This window comes from Zalophus californianus, chromosome 8, assembly GCF_009762305.2.
Source record: "Zalophus californianus isolate mZalCal1 chromosome 8, mZalCal1.pri.v2, whole genome shotgun sequence".
Lineage (NCBI taxonomy): Eukaryota > Metazoa > Chordata > Mammalia > Carnivora > Otariidae > Zalophus > Zalophus californianus.
Window position 1 is genome coordinate 138,670,268 of NC_045602.1, and position 20,475 is coordinate 138,690,742.

General features: G+C 53.4%; 1 protein-coding gene across 3 annotated transcripts in view; it reads left to right on the forward strand.

Annotated features, from left to right (window-relative positions):
- Window positions 1–20,475, forward strand: part of CDH4 (cadherin 4) — a 535,945-nt gene that overhangs the window by 403,224 nt on the left and 112,246 nt on the right. For all 3 annotated transcript variants that reach the window (XM_027622753.2, XM_027622754.2, XM_027622755.2), the window contains exon 4: window positions 4,573–4,746. In XM_027622753.2, the coding sequence (XP_027478554.1) occupies window positions 4,573–4,746 (174 nt within the window). The remainder of the gene's footprint in view (window positions 1–4,572; window positions 4,747–20,475) is intronic.

Here is a 20,475-nt window from a genome sequence, read left to right on the forward strand (position 1 = left end):
GCCAGGTGGGTGGCCCTGAGGCCCTACAACCTACCAGGCCAGGCAGCGCCCACGGTTTGGGGCCAAGAGAATGCCCCGGCCCCCAGGGCAGGGCAGGAGTTGTCCTGCCTCCAGGGCAGGGCGACATGAAGATCCGAGGCCTCTGGGGCCTGAGCTGACCTGCTCTGGGACTTGAGGGCACAGGCAGCACTCTGGGAAGCTTGCCCCGGCTGCTGTGTACACAGGGGTTCCCGGGAGTCCGGTGAGGAGGCTGCCAGAAGCTGGGACATGGGATCTGAGCCCTGGCGAGCAGTAAGGGCACCAGGAAGGGGAGTGCATCCAGGGGCAAACTTCATGGGGAGTTAGGAGCAGGGGCACAGGCCAGGGTGCAGCCCAGCCTCTGTGTGGACAGCAGAGCCTGGATCTGGCCATGCTGAGGCTGGGGGGTTCTGTGGAGCTTTCTCGTGAAGGGGTCTGCAAGTTCCAGGAAGTTAACCTCTTAACCATATCTTCTTAGATACCCTGTAAGAGGACAGCCGGACCAGGTGATTTCCCTGGGGCTCTCTGTCCTGTCGATCTGCTGTTGTGAACTTGGTGGGATCCAGAGGCCAGTGCAGCAGCCAAGACTCTCGCCGACCCCCCACCCCCAGTAACGAGACCTCTGGCTTGGCTGAGCTGTCTGTAATGACCCAGTGATGGGTTTCGGCTAACCTGTCACGATGCCAGGCTTTTGGTGGATGTGTACGTGCATGTGCACATACAGACACACAGGCACACATATCTGCACACACATGTATGTGCACATGCGCCTTATGCACCTGTGTGCACACACCTGCATATACATGCACGCACCTGCATACACGTGCACACACGTGCACACACCTGCAATACACGTGCACACACCTGCACGCACCTGCACACACCTGCAATACACGTGCACGCACCTGCACACACGTGCACACACCTGCACTCACTTGCACACACCTGCATACACCTGCACACACGTGCACACACCTGCACGCGCCTGCACACACGTGCACACACCTGCACTCACCTGCACACACCTGCATACACCTGCACTCACCTGCACGCACTTGCACACACGTGCACACACCTGCACACACCTGCACGCACCTGCACACACAGTTGTTAGCTACAGGAGCACAGAGGCCACGTTCATACCGTCCTCCAGCTCTCAGCCAGCATTTACTCAGCAATACAGAATTCAGGAAGACACCGGGAACGAGAAGGTGTCATCCGTTAGGAAATACGGAATATTTATAAATAATGGGAACATTGCTTAAAATCAGTATAATTGTGCATCAGTGTTAGGTGCCACATTCTGAGTGAGCCCGGGGTTGCTGTACATTCAAAATGACCTGCTGGATCCACTGGGGTAACCAATAACCCACATGGACGTCTCTCCCCCGAGAAGCGGGTGCGTCTTCCAGGCCAAGGCTGCACAGGTCTGGCATTGATTTTCGCCAGATTTTGTTATTACATATGTCTCACAGCTTTAAAATAGTGGCAAATATGTGCAATTTATTTAAACAACACTAGGGAAATTAACACCATGCAGGCTCATCCTAAGCAAATGAAGATAAAGCAGTTCAAAAAAAAAATAAAAACGGCTTTATGAAAACGTTTACAGTCCTGAGCCTGAAATGCAGGGAGCTCAGGTGAGCGTCTGCTGGTCTCTGAGCATTACCGGGGGGTGGGGGGACACCTGTGCTGTCTGCACCATCGCTGGGGGAGGCATCGGGGGAAGCCACACATGACCAGCACCCCCTCCCCGAGGCTGTGCCTGTGACTGGGGCTCCGTCTTCTCACGCAAGGCTCCCAAGTCTGGCTGGCTGCCCTCAGGCAGACACTAACCCAGCCCCTTCTCCTGGGGCAGGTACCTGGGGACAGGTGAACTAGTTACCTGTGGGTGGGGAGTCCCCAGACAGGAGAGTGGAACACATCTGTCCCCCAGAGGCTCAGTCACACAGATGTGCAGGCAGTTCTTGTGTCTTCAATGGGAATAATGATTTGTGCCCAGCCCTCTGCACAGGTAATTTGAGGACGTGCAAAGGGGGCCCAGAGACCCGGCCATGAGGGGTGGCACTCAGCCAGGTGCTCTGGCCTCAAGGTCTGACTCCTGGCACTCAAATCTTGCCTCTCCCTACTGAGCTGTGTGACCTTCGGAAATTACTTAGCCTCTCTGAGCTCCCCCTCTGCCTCCCTAGTAAAGTGGGGTTGAGGGACACTTCCTACTGAATCAGTGAGGGGGCGGGGGTCTAGGCAGAGACCACGTGGAATGCTCAGTGCCCCGAGGCATCAGCTACTCACTGAGGCGAGGGAAGGCGGTTGTCTGTGCCCTGGCGTGAGGGGACAGTGCGCAGCCAGGACTGTCCTAAATGTCGTTCTGTGAAGCTCATTGAGGAAACGAGATGTGACCCCATCGTTGTGTCACCGTTGGAGGCTGAAGATGAGTCACAGCACCTGTTAGCTTGACTTGAACAGAAGTTGGTATCATGTCACATTGTGTAGACATCAAGGCCACGGGGATATGCATATGCGCAGGGATCTGCCACGGGGATACGCGCACCTTACATGGCTCCCTTCTGATGTAGGGCAACAGTGGCCTAGCAAAGGCTTTTGGTTTTCTCCAAACACCTGACTGCAGGAGCTCGAGGCCCTGAGACAGCTGGGACCCTGGGGGGGAAGGTCCCAGCAGGGCTCTCTCCTCCCAGTGGGGCTTGTCCAGATGGGTTTTCCCATTGATTCGGGCATTTGGGGCTGATATGAGATTTTATTTTTTCATCACGTAGGCAGTTTTGTCTGTTTGTAACTTATTTCTATGCAGCCCTTTTGCAAAAAGGAGTGGGCAAGTTTCTCTGTCCACAGAGGGCAATGGTAAGACCACCTGGGGCCATCTTGCTGGATGAACCTGGAGCTCAGGCAGAGTGGGACCTGCCATGATTGGAGTGGTGTAGACTGTAGCCAGGTGCCGTGGGCTGTCCCCATCCAGGGCTCTCTCTGCCATGGGAGTTCTGAAGTGCAGCGTGTCCCTGGGGGTCTGCGCGGGTGCCGTCCGTGTATGCGGAGGTCTGCACAGGTGCCGTGCTTGTCCATGGGGGTCTGCTGGCTCCTTTAATTATAGAAAGTCATATACATCGTAACATTCAGAAATATAGAAAGGTAAAAGGAATAAAGTAAAATAAAATAGCGTAAAGGTCACTGGTGATCAGAGAAAACCACAGTTGACATTTTGATGTATTTCCTTCCAATCTTTTCTCTGTCCTTAAAAAAAAAATGGAGATTTGGTTACGTGTACACTTTGGTGTCATTCTCCACTCACCATTATTTTATGGACAGTTCTCCATATCCTAGTCTTCAAAGAGTAGCTTTCCGTGACTGTGTAATCTCCCAAGATATGAACACAGCATAATGCATTTAACTAGTATTCCCTGCTATCGGATCTCCAGAGGTTTTTTCCTGATATTTTTATTATTTTATACATGCATAATATTATTATAAAAACATCTGCAATGAACATGTTTATAGGGAGATTTTCATTTACATATAGTTTCTTTGGGACAGCTGTGGAGCTATTGGGTCAAAAGCCAGGATATTTTTGTTTTTTTCGTTGACGTACAGTTGGCATCGAGGACGATTTTTGAGGGTCTGGAGGGTCACTGGCCCACAGCTTGCCGAGGGTTGTGGTCAGCACCCAGCAGTGGTGGGCCCCATCAGCATCCAGTCCCAGTGGCTGCCCGATAGGCGGGGGCTCTCATCAGTGTAATTGCCATAGCAACCCTGTGAATTTAGTGCTGTTATTACCAGCCCTATTTTATTAAAAAAAAGCAGCTGGAGTTCAGAGAGATGAAGCAACTTGCCTGGAGTCAGTGAACCTTTGGATGCACATAAATACTTGCTGAACGCCAGGTCCCACACCCTCCACCATCACTTCTCCTGACAACACGACACACTCTCCAGTCCTGAGGATCCATTTGTTTAGTCTTGTCAGTTTGGTCGGTGAAGAGGATTTATTACTTCAATTTGCATTATTTGATTATAGGGAGATGTGTACATTTTTAATAAGTCTACTGGTTTTTATTTTGCTGTTAATTTCTATTCAGGTCCTTTCCCTGCTATCAAAAAGATTTATTTTTTATTGATTTGCAAGAACTCTTTATATAGTGAGACTGTTAACCCTTTGACAGATTTGTTGCAAATCATGTTTGCCAAATTCATCAACTGCTTTTAGGATATGTTTTCATAAATAAGTGTTTTAAAACTAAAATGCATTTTCCTTTGTGACTTTTTCCCCCCATTCTTCAGGGATTTAAAAGCTCTGGTTCACCCTATGATGTATTCTTCTGTTTTAAGTTTTCTTTCCCCCACCATGCAATTCTGCAATCCATTTTGTGACATGGGCGTCTTGCTAGATTTTTTTCCCTAACATTTAGCCGCTTCCCCGAGCATCATCCAGTCTTTCTCTGTTGATGGAGAACAGAACAGATTCTCTGAACAGATGCCTTTTCCTCTGCACAAAACTTAACCAGACCTCTTTGGCTCTTCTCTCCCCTCTTCGGGCTAACGCCGCAGAAAGGGAAGCAGAGTGCTGCTCTGGACGCCTCCCAGCCTCCCAGTGACATGCTGTTGCCGTGGCCCCAGCACCGGAACGCCAACGGGCTGAGAAGACAGAAACGTGACTGGGTCATCCCACCGATCAACGTGCCGGAAAATTCCCGCGGGCCCTTCCCACAGCAGCTCGTGCGGGTAAGTGGCGACCCCTCCTGCTGGCTGGGGAGGGTCTCGGCTCAGTGCGCCCTCTCCTCCGGGATCTGGCAAGTCAGTCAGTGGGGGGTGGGGGGAGTTGTCAGGGTGGGAGAGCGAGGGACAGTCTGCACTTGGCGTCTGGACCTTTTCAGTAATGAGATGACACAAGACAGAGAAAGATCAGGAGGGCAGTCACGTCCTCTAGGGAAGCCGGTCCTGTTGGACGTGGGTCATCTCGCCCGTGCTGATGGAAGGAGGCAGGGTGGCGACTTGGGGCCTGGCCTTTGACCTCTGACACCTTTCTCTGCTCACATTCTTTTCCAACTCTGACCAAGACTCTGGAGGGTGGAAAGACAGCGTGTCTGTGAGGGTGGGTAAGGGTACTGGTGAGAAGCTGGCAATCTTGGGACTGAGGCTGTGACCCCAAATCCGGCACTTTGGAGGCCCTCGGATGGGCTCCTCCGGTGGGCTCCTTCAGTGCACCTGCTCCCAGCCCCCACCACAAGGTGCTTTCCCAGGGAGAAGGGAATTACTCAATTTACAAATTTGTTATTTCAATAATCCAGGCCATCAACTAGCATTTCTTTCTTCCCTTTGAAGAAAATTGCAACCAATCTGGACAATAATTTGAAAAAATGATGGTGAGAATCCCATTAAAAGTAGTCCCCCATGCACTGTGGTCCGTCTCACCCTGCTCGGTGGAAATGAGGGTCAGTGGGGCATCCTTAAGGGGCTGCTTCCTTTCCTCGGATTGATTAGCCTGTTCTGTTTCCCACTCTGCTCAAGTGGGAAGCCACGTGTGTGTTTGAAATGCAGAGACCGGGGGCGCCTGGGTGGCTCCGTCGTTAAGCGTCTGCCTTCGGCTCGGGTCATGATCCCGGGGTCCTGGGATCGAGCCCCGCATCGGGCTCCTGCTCAGCAGGGAGTCTGCTTCTCCCTCTCCCTCTGCTGCGCCCCCTGCTTGTGCTCTCTCTCTTTCACATATCTCTCACTCAAATAGATAAATAAGATCTTTAAAAATAATAATAATCAAATAAACTGCAGAGACAGAGCAGAACAGAACAGGGGGGCCCACATCAGACGCCCCACCACACACACCACGCCCACGGTGACAGGACACAAATCCACGCCGGTGGCAGGCCATGCGTGAGATGTGGTGATTGGCAACAGGAAGCCGGTGTTGGTCTCTTCCTCCCCAAGCCCAGCCCCTAAAACCTTTGGAATTTCCGGAGAGTTGAGAGCGCGGAGTGGTCTTTTGTTATGTTAATGACGTGACTTTTGGAAAGTCCCCTGAGGAAGGGGGCTGGGGGCCATTGCTGGGGGAACCAACCCTGGGATTAGAGGCGCCCACGTTCAGCCCCACGCCCAAAATGCTGGGTCGAGGGAGGGCCTGGAGTTTGAGTCAGTCGCCAGTGGCCAGTGACCAACGATTTAATCAATCATGTCTCAGTGATGGAGCTTCCATAGAACCCCAAAGGCCAGGGTTTGGGGAGCTTTAGGTGGGTGGACCCGCGGAGGTGCAGGCAGGCTGGCGCGCTGAGGGGGCGGGAAGGTGGGAGGGGGGCCGTGGAAGCTCTGCGTCCTTGCCCCGCTCCTTGTCCTGAGCATCTTTCCCATCTGGCTGTTCAGAGTTATATTCTTTATAACAAACTGATAATCTATGGAGTAAACATTTTCTGGGCTACTCTAGCAATAACTGAACTCTACCGGAGGGTCATGGGAACCTCCCATTTACAGCCCGTCGGTCGGGAGCATGGGTGACAACCTGGACTTTCCATGGGCGTCTGAGTGGGAGCTGCCTTGTGGAACCGAGCCCTTCCCTGTGGATGGACATGCTCTCCAGCAGCTGGTGTCAGAATGCAGTTCAACGTAGGCACCCAACAGGTGTCACAGAATTGCTTGCTGGGGAAACCCCCCGATCTCAGGAGGCAGAAGCATCCGAGAGTCTCAGACTCGGAGACTCTGACCTCTGACCTCAGTGCCCACCCCCAGATGGGGAGCTTCCCAGAGCACCGCCTGCCCTTGCTCGGCCTGACTGGTTGGAGGTTTGCTGTGACGCCGCACAGACTTGAACAAAGCACTCGAAGCATGAACTCCAACCTAAGCAGATTCCCAGGAAATCCCATGTTCAGGGTCCATCCACCAAACCCCAAGCCACCGACTGGATGAGGGTTCTGTGCCCCCCCTGCACACTCACCACCCTCGGGGCCCCGGTCATATCCGACCAGCACTTGTTATTTACCTAACATTTCTCATCAGTGATTCATCCTTAATATAAATATGTTTATTTTAAGAGGCGACTTTATATTAGCTCACAGTTGGAAAGCTGGTGTTGTTGGTGACCGATAGAAGCTGATTGTAAGACCAGTGTCAGGTGAAGAAAGCAGTTGATGGCTGGCTGCAAATTGTCCACACTCAGAGCCTGAGGGCTGCCCGGGACCTGTTTACAAGGGAAGCCAGGAGCAAGTATCAGAGTGTTCTCAAGATGTGCTGGGACCGGGGCCTTCCTCTTGAATGTCATCAGGATCAAAAGCAAAATTGGAAAGGGAGCAAGTTTTTCATCGTGTGAGTCAGTCTTATTCAAAGGCTTGTGCTTGTACTAGTCAGAAATCAGCTTAGTAGAAAATTGTTGCTGAAGCTCAGGGGTCGGCAGACTTTTTCTGTAAAGGGCCAGATAGTCAATATTTTAGGCTCTGCAGCCAGCCAGCCTCAGTTGCAAATGCTCAACTCTTTGTAGTGTGAAAGCTGCCATCGGCAATACATAAACTATTGCTGTGTCTGTGTTCCAATAAAACTTTATTTACAAGAACAAGCAGTGGGCCAGATGTGGCCCGTGGGCCCTAGTTTGGACAAGTGCGGATCCAGCTCATTTCCCAACCTCTGGGAAGGTCTGCCCCCGTCAACCTCCCCGGCAGGAACGTTACAGTGAGTGTGTGAGCTTGAATGCCTAGGGTTCTCGTCTGCTCACACCCCGCGGGGTACACACGTGACCTTGGGCGGGCATCCTAGCCCTGGAATACTCTGCTGCTGGCTTTCAGAGTTTCTCGGGTTGGTGATCCTAGTACGGACGCACGGAACTTCCCTCCTCTGTGCCCATCTGCACACAGGCCTGTGAAAAGTACCAGGAGAGAAAGCCGTTGTAGGCAGAGCCCCTGGTCCGTGAGGACTCCCAGAGTCGGTCTCCTGCTGGATGATGGAGAAAAAGACACTTCTGTATTTCTGCCCCAGGGAGCTGCCGTGGTCTCAGGGGCTGACTGGTGGGAGCTGGAGGCAAGGCCAACACGGGAGCGAAGTGCCCCCGACCAGCCGGGCCAGGGACGGCTGCATGCTCCTGTGGGGGCCGTGCTGCATTTCCAACTGAACGGCTCCAAAGCAGGGAGACTCGCCCCTCCCCAGTTAGCACAACCCTTGCCCAACCAGGCTTAGAAGCAGCAGTGGGTAGGAGCTCCGGGACCCCTGCAGATGCAGGGGCCTGAAGACCCCCTTGCCGCTGACAGGTCTGACGGGGAACTTGGGACCAGGCCCACGGCCTTAGGTGTCAGGTGGGAACAGCGGGGAAGCAGCGGCTCAGCCCCGCTGAGGGGAAGCCTCTCCTGTTTCCTGGTCTGCCCCGTGGCTGCGCTGGGGGCACGCGTGGCCTCGCCTCAGTGCCTCAGACACCCTGCCGTGTCCAGCAGCCCCCGTGGGGACGGCCACTCCATGCCAGGCACAGCCGCTCCAAAACAGGCTGTGAGCAGAAGGACCTGGTGTGGGTTAGTGTTAGCTGACTGCCATAAAGGGAGTTCCCAAAATTTCAGAACCGAACAGAGTAGAGGTTATTTCTTGCTCCTGTGAAGGTCGTTGGTGGGAGGGGTGGCTCTCTACGACAGTCACGTGGGGCCCCAGAATGAGGACTGCAGGACGGGCTGGGCTACGCCTCGTGGCCAGGGACACGGACTGGGCTACGCCTCGTGGCCAGGGACACGGAGAGACACAGTCCCACTCCGCCTGGAGGGGAGGGGGTGTGTGTGAAGAGGGGCTGCTCTCTGCCCCAGCAGGTTTGAGAACAGGCATGTCCTTTCCTCCCTGATGGCCCAGCTGTGCCCAGGAGCCCGGGCCAAGGGTGCCTGCGCCTGGCGAGCCAGCACACCTGACCACCAGCCCTCCTCCAAGCCTGGTCTTCCCGTCCCCGGCTGCCCGGCTTCGTTGCCTGCACGCACTCAGGACCTCTGACTCCATGCTTGTTACTCGGGCGTCCGAGAACAGGTCTCCTGTGTCTCTAGTGCTGTCCACAGTAGGCACGGCATTGGCTGAATGAGAGACGGAAGCAAGCGCAGTGGTGGGTGCTGTCGGGGAGCCCAGCGGCTCACTCGCCCAAGTGGCCAGGGCACCTGAGCCTCACTTGTTGGGCTTTCAGAGTTTCTGGGACGGGCAGGTGATGGAGTGCATTCCCATGGAACCTCACCCTCTGTTCCCACTCGCACACGGGCTTCCAAGCCGAGGTGGATTCTTAGGGGGAGATAGACCTTCAGATTTGTCTTTTCCAAATGGCCTCCAAGTGATCATATAAGAACTCAGTAGAGAAACACACACGCACACCCCATCCCGCTTCATATGCACACGAATGCACCCAGATTCTCCAGTGCTCACCTCCTGCATCCCTCCCCTTTCCCCCCATTAAATTCTTACGTAGCACAGACAAGGGTTTGGGGGTGCGTTTCTGCACCGTCTCTGCAGGAAGTTAATGAGTTTCCTGCCAGTGTTTTGCGGGAGGCTGTTCCTGAAAGAAGCCGGAATCACAGAGAATATGAATACAACTTGATGGGGATGAGAAGCTGAGCATGGAGCACTTTGAGGTTCAGCTGGGATCAGCTGCAATTCTGTGCTCATTAAAGCATTTCATTCTGATAAAATATGTTAAATGCAAAAATGGGCGGGAGAGAAGCAGGCAGAACGTTCTTCCCAAAAAACCTCTGTTAATTACAGGCTTTTTCCTTGGAAGGAATATCACGTCCCTCCGTAAAGACTAGTTGGTTCTCTGGTGGGGGGAGAACGGGTAGCCTGCTTGGGTGGGGGAGAGTCCTGAGCAGGGAAGGCGGGCCGCACCGGCGGGGCCAGGGGAGCCGTGAGTGTCCTGCGGGTCTGCCCACCGCCAGAGTCTAAACTAAGTGGGGAGCCAGGAGGTGCAGCCCCTCACAGAGGCCGTCCCTTCTTCAGAACAGAAGGGGAGGCGTTCACAGGCAGGCTGATCCCCTGGAAGCTGGAAGGAGGCCCTTTGTTATGGGAAGTGGAAGGAGGGTACCTTCCTGCTCTGGGCTCTGGACGGAGCCCGCTGGGGCCATGGCAGGGTGCCAAGCACCGTGCAGGCCCCAGAGACTCAGAGGGGAGAGGACTGGCGTCCTTTTGTGGCTCAGGGGCCGCTAGGCTGGTGGCTTGCTGCTAGTCGTTCAGAATTTGGTCCCTTCGCTACCGAGGTCAGGATTCCTTCACACGTACGTTCACGGAGGGTTTTGAAAAGCCACTTGCTTTTCTAGCATGTGTGTTAGGTATGACTTCTGGCAAGATTCATAGTGAGGATAAAATCAAACTTTTAAAAAGTCTGATAAAAATTCAGAATTTGTTAACTTGAGAGGTTGTCCGGGGCAACTGCCAGGGCTGGCTCAAGATGATGAGGAAAGACGTCGCGCTGCTTGGGAGACAAGCCCTTTAATTTTGGAAGTTGGTATTTTAACAGACAAGAACGCATGCAAACCTGTCCTCCGAGCGAGGCCTGGAAAAGGTGCTCTGAATGTCAGATTCTGGAAGGAGATGGTTACATAATCGCTTAGCATCAAGAGTGGCCACGTGGCCAAGATGAGCAGGAGGCCGTTTCTAGAGCAGGGAGCTCACGAGAGCGCAGCTGCAGGGGGCTGGGAAGAATTGCGAAAATTAGCTTCCCACCTAACAACCCGACTGAGCTCGAAATGACTGAAGTCCACGGCTTTATTCACATTTCCTTGGTAAGTTTGGCTGCCATTTTGTACACATACGCTGCGTTCCTTCACATCCAGCCACTAATCTCTGCTGACCTTCTGTGTGGACATGGATGGGCTGGGTCTTCGGGGCACAGGCTCTGGAGCTCGGTGAGCAATGAGATGTGCCCCGGGGCAGGGTCTGCTCTGTGACATATGTGACAGGGACATGGTGAATCACCCCATAGCAGGCCCAGGGTAGACTCTCCGTAGGTGTTGATCGGAGGTCTGAATACATGTGATGGAGCCAGCTCAGTTCTAACTCGCTGTTACCCTACGAAATGTTTGCTGGGTGACCTCGTGGTACAAGTGCCACAGTGTCTACCTAGGAACTTAGTCTCTGGTTCTCTGAAGGCATCCATTCATACAGGAATGACCAAGTGGTCATAATTCACCATCTCATGGAAGTCAGGTGACCTTTTGAAATGTGATATTTCAAATGTGCGTGTTTTTCCCCTTCCGTTGTTTCCCCACTGTCTCCAGGACAGGGTCTCACTCCTTAGCAAGTCACACGGGCCCTCAGGATCTGATGCTGCCCCTCGGCACACCAAACTCCAGCCATGCTGGGCTACTAGCAGCTTGTCAATTGATCACACCCTCTGTTGCCTAGAGTCCTGTGTATGCACTCTTCCCTCAGCCTGGCCTGTTTTCTCACTGCCCCTGACACCCCCCAGCCTGGCCACTCCCCACCTCCTCTGAGAATGGACCAGCGGAGGCCCTCCCATGGGGAGCACGGCATTCCCGTGGCCTGCCACTGTGGCAGAGTTTTTGATAGTGTTTTGTCAGTGATCATTGATCTGTCTTCCCCTCTAAACATAAAGATCGTTGAGAGACAGTCCACCTGTCAAGCACAGGACTGGGGACAAAGTAGGTGTCATTAAGTGTTTATCCAATGAATGAGTGATATCGCACTTGTGTCCATCTCTGGTTGGGCTTTCGTGATCATTTTGAAGACCGTTAGGTTAATTATACAATACTTGAAAGTAATTGCATTGGAAGTTCTGCTTCTGGTAACAGTGGAATAGTTTATATCAGACTAACATTTCTGAAATAACAATTATAAACCTTGCAAGGAAATTTCTTTAACTATTTAAAGTGGCTGGAGAGTGGCCAGTAGTGGACAGAAACTGAGTGGACTCTACCCTTAAAAGAAAGAAATTGTTTATATGGCTTTCCGTCTGCGAGCACTCATCCTGCCATCAATGGGTGGCTGGATCTCATGCAGAAAACCGCAGTCTCTCTGGTCAGAGGAGTTGGAAGACGGAGTTTAGAACTGACAAAGCAGCAGAATGTGAGGAGATAAATCCCATAAAATATGGAGCCCCAGATGGGGACTCCCACATCTGCTTACAAGCTCTGCCCAGTCAGGGAGCTGTGAACATATGAGGGAGACTCCAGAGAACCCAGTGAAAAGCAACAGCAAGAAGATTGAAAGAACTGAGCAGAGATTTCGACTGCTGTCTACTGCAAGAGAAACAGATTTAGCTTTGGGTCCAGCCAATTAACTCCCTGCCTTCACAAAAACCCACGCCCTTCAGAGAAAGATAACAGAACCCATCTCTACAACATATCAACCACAATGATCAAATACACAAACAAAAATTACTAGACATGCCCCCAGAAAATAGAATGAAAACAAAATGTGACCCACAATTAAGAGGGGAAAATCACCCACAGAATCTAATTCTGAGATCACTTAGATGTTAAAATGACTAGCAAGACCTTTGAAATACCCCTTATAAATACGTTCAAGGACTCAAAGGCAAACATGGTCAGAATGAATGAATACATGTGGAATCACAGCAGAAAAGGGAAACTAACAATAGAGCCAATTGGAAGTGATGAAACTGAACCATACCACATCCCTAATAAAGAACTCGCTAGATTGGCTTCCAAGGAATTGGTAGAAGGCAGAAGAGTCACTGCATTTAAAGATAGACCAGTATAAATCATCTGATCTGAAGAATGGCAGAGGAGAACTGAAAAACAAAATTTCAGCCAGACAAGAGAAACAAGCTTATGGATCCAAGAAATTTATTGAACCACAAGTCCGATAAATACAAAGAAAGCCAAACCTTGATTATTGTCAAACTGATGAAATTCAAAAAAAAAAAAAGAAATAGAAATCTTGAAAGCAGAGGAAAAGATGCAGTACATCACAGGAGAGTGATGATGAGGGCTGGTTTCTCTTCAGGAGGCCCCTGGCAATGGTGTACCATTTGCAGATTGCTCAATGAAAAAAAGAAACCTATAATCAAGAATTCTATATCCAGAAAAAAAATGTCCTTCAAAATCAAAATAAAGACATTTCTGGTAAGCACACTGAGGGAATTCATTGCCTGCAGACCCACAAGAAGTGGTGAAGGGCGTTCTTTAGGCTGAAAAAAAAAAGAGGATTCAGGCTGGAAACTTAGATTTACAGGAAGGGAAGAAGAGCACAGGAAAAGGCAAATTTGCAGATTAAGGTAAAAGATTGTATTTTCTCTTAACTTACTGAAAAGACAACTGACTATTTAAAGCAAAGGTATAACATTATATTGCAGGGTTTATAATTCATAAGATCTAAAGAGACCGTGGAGGGCACCTGGGTGGCTCAGTCATTAAGCATCTGCCTTCGGCTCAGGTCATGATCCCAGGGTCCTGGGATCGAGCCCCGCATCAGGCTCCCTGCTCCGCGGGAAGCCTGCTTCCCCCTCTCCCGCTCCCCCTGCTTGTGTTCCCTCTCTCGCTGTGTCTCTGTCAAATAAATAAATAAAATCTAAAAAAAAAGGGGGAGAGAGATCGTGGAGATGTCACCTCTGCCTTCACCATGCAGTCCGCTGCTCTGATGGTCACCGGAATGGAAGGAACCCCTCCAGGTTGAATGAAGAAGACATTCTGAGTGTCGTCAGCTCATCCCCAGTGGAAACATGCCTCCTTAGGGAAGGCCTTAATTATCTAGTAACGTTCTCATAGAAACTTCTGGACTACTGCTGCAGTGAGCCAGGGTAGTACTCCCACTTGCCCTCTACCTGCAAGGTGGTGTCTGCCTCTTCCCCAGCCCCCTGTGGGGTTGGGGTCAGGCACTGCCCACCCCAGTGTGGGTCCCGAAAGTGCAGCCCCAATATAAGCACACCATTCGAGATCTTCCACAGCATCTGTGGATGCACCTAGAAGCCTCCTTGTAATTAGACATCGTGTTGAGACCTGGAGAGAATTTATACCATCCTTGCTAAAGGATATGGCTGAAGCCAGAGGGACGTGAAGAAAGCAGTCATTCGTGGATTCGGCTGCCTTGGGTTCTGCGATTTCATCAGTTGTGTGAAAGAAATGTGCAGATCCTTTGTGTTTACCATTCCTTCATCGGAGCAGAAAATGTTCCCTTTCTTGAATTGCTTTAATGGCTATATTTATGCAGCTGAAAGTTCTTTAAGAAATGAAAGTTGAATCGAATTGCTGCAAATGCTCAGATAATTTATCGGAGAATATTCAATTAGAATATATTAATATTTTAGATTTCCATCATTAATTTAATATTCAGAGATTTAATGTAGTCATTGAATCGCTGTAGCACCCTGTGTGGGTGGGTGGTTAGGACGGGCGCTCCGAGCACCTGCCGTGAATGGCCAGCTCACAGCGGCGCTCACACCCACAGCCCCCACCCCACCCCGCGCAATTTCTGCCATGGACACCGGGCCTCGGGTCTGCAGACCAGGCGTTGTCTGCAAGTGTGGCACAGGTGGGGGTTCCGCTGTGCCTCGCTGTGGAGACCAGGGAGGAGGTCAGGCCGGTAAGGGCTCAGAATATTCTGGAGCTTGAGGAGCACTGCCCCCCGTCGCGGGAGGAAGTGGCTATTGCAGTGAAGGCTGCCTCCCGCCTAGCTGGCAGGTCTAGTTTGTTGTTCTTCTAGTCCTAGCTCACCTCCGGGATAATTTGGGTGTTACCAGGGAAATCGACTTCCGGGCCCCTCTGGTTCCCCTGGGGCTACCGTAGGGTGGACAAGTTCTAAGAGGATGTAGAGTCCTCAGGGTATATTGGGGGAGGTTACCAGTGGCCCATTCCGGGAAAGGGGTGTCCTTCTTTCTGCAACGTGGCCTCCTTTCTTGTACAAAATGATGGTAACAGGAGGTCATGGTGAAGGTTATCTGTTCATCCACCACACGCTTCTTAAGCCTTTATGTAAAATCTGAACGCCGGCTCTGTGCTGTCCCAGGTGCAGAAGATGCACAGAGAACAGACGAGACAGAGTCCAAGCATCCTGGAGTTAGGTTTAGGGTCGGGGAGAGGGGTAAGTCAACCTAGAAGTATCTCTCAGGGGCCACAGGGTGTGGGGTGCAGTGAGGCTCCCTGTCGCATGAGGTGGCTCGGGAAGTCACCTCTGGGGTGAGACCATGTGCAGTACCAGAGGGACTGTGGTATGTAGAAGGGAAGGGCATTCGGGCAAGGGGAGCGGCACAGTCTTAGAAGAAGAGCCGGGAGGTCACAGTGGCTGAATGGAGACAGCCAGAGAGAGGGGAGGGTGGTGAGCCAACGTGGAGGGCGGCAGGGCCAGGTCGGGAGGACGGCGTGTGGCGTGGGGAGGACTTGTTTTACTCTGAGATCCAAGGGCTGACACAACGAGGCTTAGAGTCACCAAGGCCCCTCTGGCTGCCACTCAGGGACCAAACCGAGCACGAGCTGGGGCAGCGGGAGGAGACCGCCTAGTGAGGAGGCTCTTGCTATGAGGAGCGTCAAGGCGTGTTGTTTTAATGCACAGTAACAACGTTGAAAACCTCGACAAATCCCTTTTTTCTTTGTTAAGTTTCCTTCTCAGTGAAATTCTGGATTTGGGATCTCCTGCTGCTCTGGGACTTGCAAGACCCTTGGGTTCTTCCCCTCTTGGAGCCCAGGGAGGGTCCCTGGGCTCTAAAGGGAAAGAGGTCATCCCTGTGCGACCCTCCACCCTGTGCCCATCCCTCCCCGAGCACTAAGAGCAGCAGAGGGTGCCCAGGCCTGGCCTGTGGGAAGTAGACCAGCAGCCAAAACCCGGTCAGCATGCAGATGTGTTTGGTGTGACCTCTGCAGAGTTCTGCAGAAATGTGGACTTGTTCCCAACATTTAAACCATGAAGTGTCCATCTTCCATTCCTTAGAGAAAAACCTCATGCAAAAGTATTTTCTAGAGCAGCCGGGGCAGCTGACGTGGAGGGGCCTGTCCTGGGTGCAAGCTTCAGCAGGCCACCATGCGCTGTGGTGGACCACGATTGCCACCAACCGCTGACGTCTCCCTCTCTGCCCGCATGGCTCACTGACAGCCCAGCTGGGGCCCTGCGAGCATTTGGCTTGTGTCCCAAAGCCCTGGGTCCTTCGTGTCTGTTAAAAGCAAAATTAGGCAGACGATTAAGCATCATCTCTGAAGAGACCGGAGCCCCGCGGGCCAGGGAGGGGGGTTCCCGAGGCTGCGCCCCACTGCCTGCTGCTTGTCTTTCCCCATAGCGCGTCACCAGGACAAGCGGGGCTGTTTACTGGGCCTCGACTCTGGTCAGCATTGAGGTACAGTGGCGGCTACAAAGTCATGACCCCGTCCTGCCCTTAGCGCTAACACCCTGGTGCTGCAGACAGACAAGAGGAGGGGGGCACCTCGGGAATCCTCAGGCGGCCGAACCCAGCTGGGGGCAACCAGAAAGCACCGCTGTCGTTAGGGGCTGGGGCTGGGGGTGCCACAGGGGCTCCAGCATCCTGCCCACCGCCGAACGCTGAGACGGAGAGCCTGAGACCCAGCGGAGGACAGGGGAAGAAATAGCACCGCCGAGCAGAAGCCGTTTGCAGGGGCTTGTGCTGAAGTGGAAAGTGTTCCTCTTCAACGAGAAATCGAGTTTCACATTGCTCTCCCAACGGTGACAAGCTGCACGCCTGTTCCGGCTTGCCGCGAGAGCGCCATATGGTACCAACTGCAGCAAGTCAACGCAGTGTCCCCAACGGGAGGGCCACCCTCCCTCCTGGCTGCAGGGAGAATGGGGCCCCAGCCAAGGGCCCAGAGGGGCGGCCGATGTGTCCTCGGCAGGGCTGACCCGAGGGGCCCCGCCACGTTGGGGGACCGTTGGCCAGAAAGCCAGTGAGTGGAGAGCCACTCGAGTCCATCCTCGGTGCGCCGGAAGGACGCCGATGCGAAGTGAGGTGGCCTTGCAGAGCCCTGGGTTCTGATCAGGAGGGTCAGGCGGGGCTCCACAAGCCTCCGGTGGGCGTGCACACAGGATGCAGGCCCCTCACACTTGGGCGAGGTGCTTGCTTTGGGCTTTGCGAAGAACTGTGGGGACCCTCAGGCTCACTGTCCACCTTCATCCGCTGGAGGTAGCAGTCCAGCTGGGAGACTGCAGGGGATGAAGCCCTTGGTACGTTCACAGTGAGTGTCTCTGCCCGTTCTCCCCAGCATCTGATCCCCAGCCAGCCCCAGGCCAGAGTTCTCAGGACAGCCCAGCAAAATGCCCCTTTATCACTCTGCACACCCCAGGTGCACGGTTCGTACGTGTCCCCTGTGGGATTTCAGCTCGAGCAGTGTTGCTCCCAAGCCAGCAGGTGGGACCAGCTGAGCCGCGGGTACCTGGCAGCCGAGAGTCTGGGCCCTACAGTGGCACCTCTGCAGTGGCCTCCTGCACCCCTCCTGACCTGGACCTCCACCTGGGGGAAGCAAGGAGCCAGCGAGGGCGGTGGACTGTGGTCCTGCCTCGCACTCGCCTTCTGCTGCCTGCAGTGGGGTGAGTCTCCCATGGACACACGGGTCCCAGCACCTCTCACCACAGCCAGTGAGGAATCGGGATGGGCCATGGTCCTCACCCTGTCCAGATCCCACCGCGCCTTCTCTGGCACCTCCATGCCGATCCACGGCCACAGGTCGCAGAGCCCCAGGCTCCCCATATCCACTGCACTGAATCCTCTGGAGGCCGTGGGATCCTCACGAAGAAAATGATTGGTCAGAAGATGCTGGTGCTGAGAAGCGGTGCTGAGGGGAACCTTCTGGAAATCAGACTGGATGACACCACATACACCAAAGCACTTCATCCAGGATCCTTGCTCCGGGGGGTGGGTGTTCATGGACACCGGCAGGCTGGACAGCAGGCCGGGAGACTGGCAGGGACACCAGGGGCCCGGACCACCTGCTTCCTCCCCGACCCCCGTGCAGAGGAGAGGCCTGGGCCAGACAGGGAGGCATGGGATCCTGCTGCCCGGGGTGCTGGCAGTGGTCTCCCAGGGCTGTAGCCATGTTCCAAGTCTGACCACTGCACAGCCCCAGGACCTGCCGCCTCTGGCCCAGCTCTGCTTGTCATTGACTCTGTGGTCAGTGCTTCCTTGCAAAGCCCCCAGCTAATGACAGTTAGCTCTGCTGACCCTGTCTCATTTGGAACCAGAGGCCAAGGGCTGATAACCGCTGCATCCCAATCAAAGGTCCCCTGAGATGACTCCAGGCTCTAGGACCCTCCCCTGAGACTGCACCAGGCTCTAGGACCCTCCTCTGAGACTGCTCCAGGCTCTAGGACGCTCCCCCCCGCCCCGAGACTGCTCCAGGCTCTAGGACCCTCCCCCCCCCAGACTGCTCCAGGCTCTAGGACCCTCCCCTGGGACTGCTCCAGGCTCTAGGACCCTCCCCTGAGACTGCTCCAGGCTCTAGAACCCTCCCTGGGACTGCTCCAGGCTTTAGCACCCTCCCCTGAGATGGCTCCAGGCTCTAGGACCTCTCAATGCAAATTTTTAAAGCTTTTCATGTATGTTCAATGTATACCAACTTCTTGTCAGAGCTGTGGTATTAAGGATTAATTTTATAGTTGCTACATTTCTGATCAACTGTTACTTATAATTAGCCCCTATAAGTGTTTCTAAATAATCAGTTAATATTTGAATAACTTAAACTGCATAACTGCCTTATCACTTTTATCCAGAAATTACATTTAGATTGCTACAAACTGGGAACTTTACAGAGGCAGGGCTGTGTGTCTGGCTAGTTTAAGTGTGGATTTGGCTGATACCCAGCTGTTACACTTGGAGGCAGGGAGGAGGAGTTAAATCTGGCTCAGAATGTAAAAGCATTATTTTAAATAGTCCCATGAATATGAGGAGAATTTGAGCAAGCTACAGTGTGCTTGAGTCAGGATGCTCTGGAGGCGTGTAGGGATGTCCCCTCCTGTGTCTCCAGTTGGTGTGGGCGGCGTTTCGTGGCTTTGGGAGGGTTGGCGGCCAGCACAGGTCCCCCAGGAAACATCTGGGGCTGTGGGGTAAGTGGAGCCTGGGGGCAGGGGCCTCGGAAGGTTCTGGCAGAGCCCTGGGCTTAAAGACAGGGGCTTGACAGGCTGAGGGTATGGAGGGTTTCATGGTGCACCCACAGGGCCTCGGGCCGAGAGACAGCGCTGCTGGAATTTCCTGCCTCATCTTGCCTGATCAGTGAGCCCGTTAAGGACCCTAGGCCTCAGAACCTTCTGGCATGTGGGGGCCTCACTGCTCACAGTTGAGAAGGACCAGTGTCCCCTCTGTGGCGTTTTCAGGGCCCGCATGTCTGAGTAAGGCCACAGGCCCTGCTCCGACCCCCATGCATCCTTCCTGGGGCAGCTGGGGGGACGGGGCACTGACCGCCTCCTCTCACTCCGGCGCTTTGGGCCTTGTGGTGCTGGGCTTCATCGTCACTGGGGGCTGGGAAACTCCAAACTGTGATGTGAGGTCGGGCCTCCGGGCCCCTGTCCCAGCGAAGGTGGTGACTGCTGAGGGCCGTGCTCGCTGCACAGGGCGCTGCAGCCTGGGAGCTCAGCAGAGAGTGGAGAGGAACCCCGATACCTGAGATTGGGGGGCGGGAGGCGGGGCAGCCCCTGGTCGAGGGTTGGGGGCATCTGCTATAAACCGTGCAGGTGTGGTGAGAACCACAGCCCTCGGAGGCCTGATGACCAGACCCCGTCCCCCTGTGTCTCTGAAACACAGAAGGGGTGCCCCCCGGGCTTCTCTAGTCTCCTGTGGCTGCTATAACAAACCACCGCAAAATCAGCGGCTTGAAGCAGCCCCCGGGTCAGTGTATAGAAAGGCAGCTGGCTTCTGTGCACTGATTTGATATCCTGCCACTTGGCGGAATTCCTGTATGGGTTCTGGCAATTCTGGGGGAGTCTTTTGGGTTTTCTACATAGAGAATCGCGTCGTCTGATTGCTGAGGTGAGGACTTCTAGTACTGTGTTGAACGGCAGTGGTGAGAGCGACATCCCGGTCCTGTTCCTGACCTTGGGGGAAAGCTCTCAGGTTTTCTCCATTGAGAATGATATCCACTGTGGGTCTTCCGTAGATGGCTTTTACGATATTGAGGTATGTTCCCTCTATTCCTATGATTTCACTCCTATGTGGGATTTAAGAAACAAAACAGAGGAGCATAAAGGAAGGGAAGGAAAAATGAAATACGAGGAAATCAGAGAGGGAGACAAACACTGGAGGCGCTGAACTTCAGGACACAAACTGAGGGTTCCTGGAGGGGTGGGGGTGGAGGATGGGGTCTCACTGGGGGATGGGCAGGAAGGAGGGCACGTGATGCAATGAGCACTGGGTGTTGTATGCAACTGAGGAATCCCTAAATTCTACCTCTGAAACTAATAAAAAACAATAAAAAATAAATTTAAAAAGACAGCCCACATTTACTCTCTGCCAGCTCTGGAGGCCAGAAGTCTGAACTCTTGTTTCTGTGGGTCAAAATCAGGGTGTGGGCAGGGCGGTGGTGTCCCTGTGGGCTCTTGGAGAACGGTTGGCCGGTCTTCTCCAGC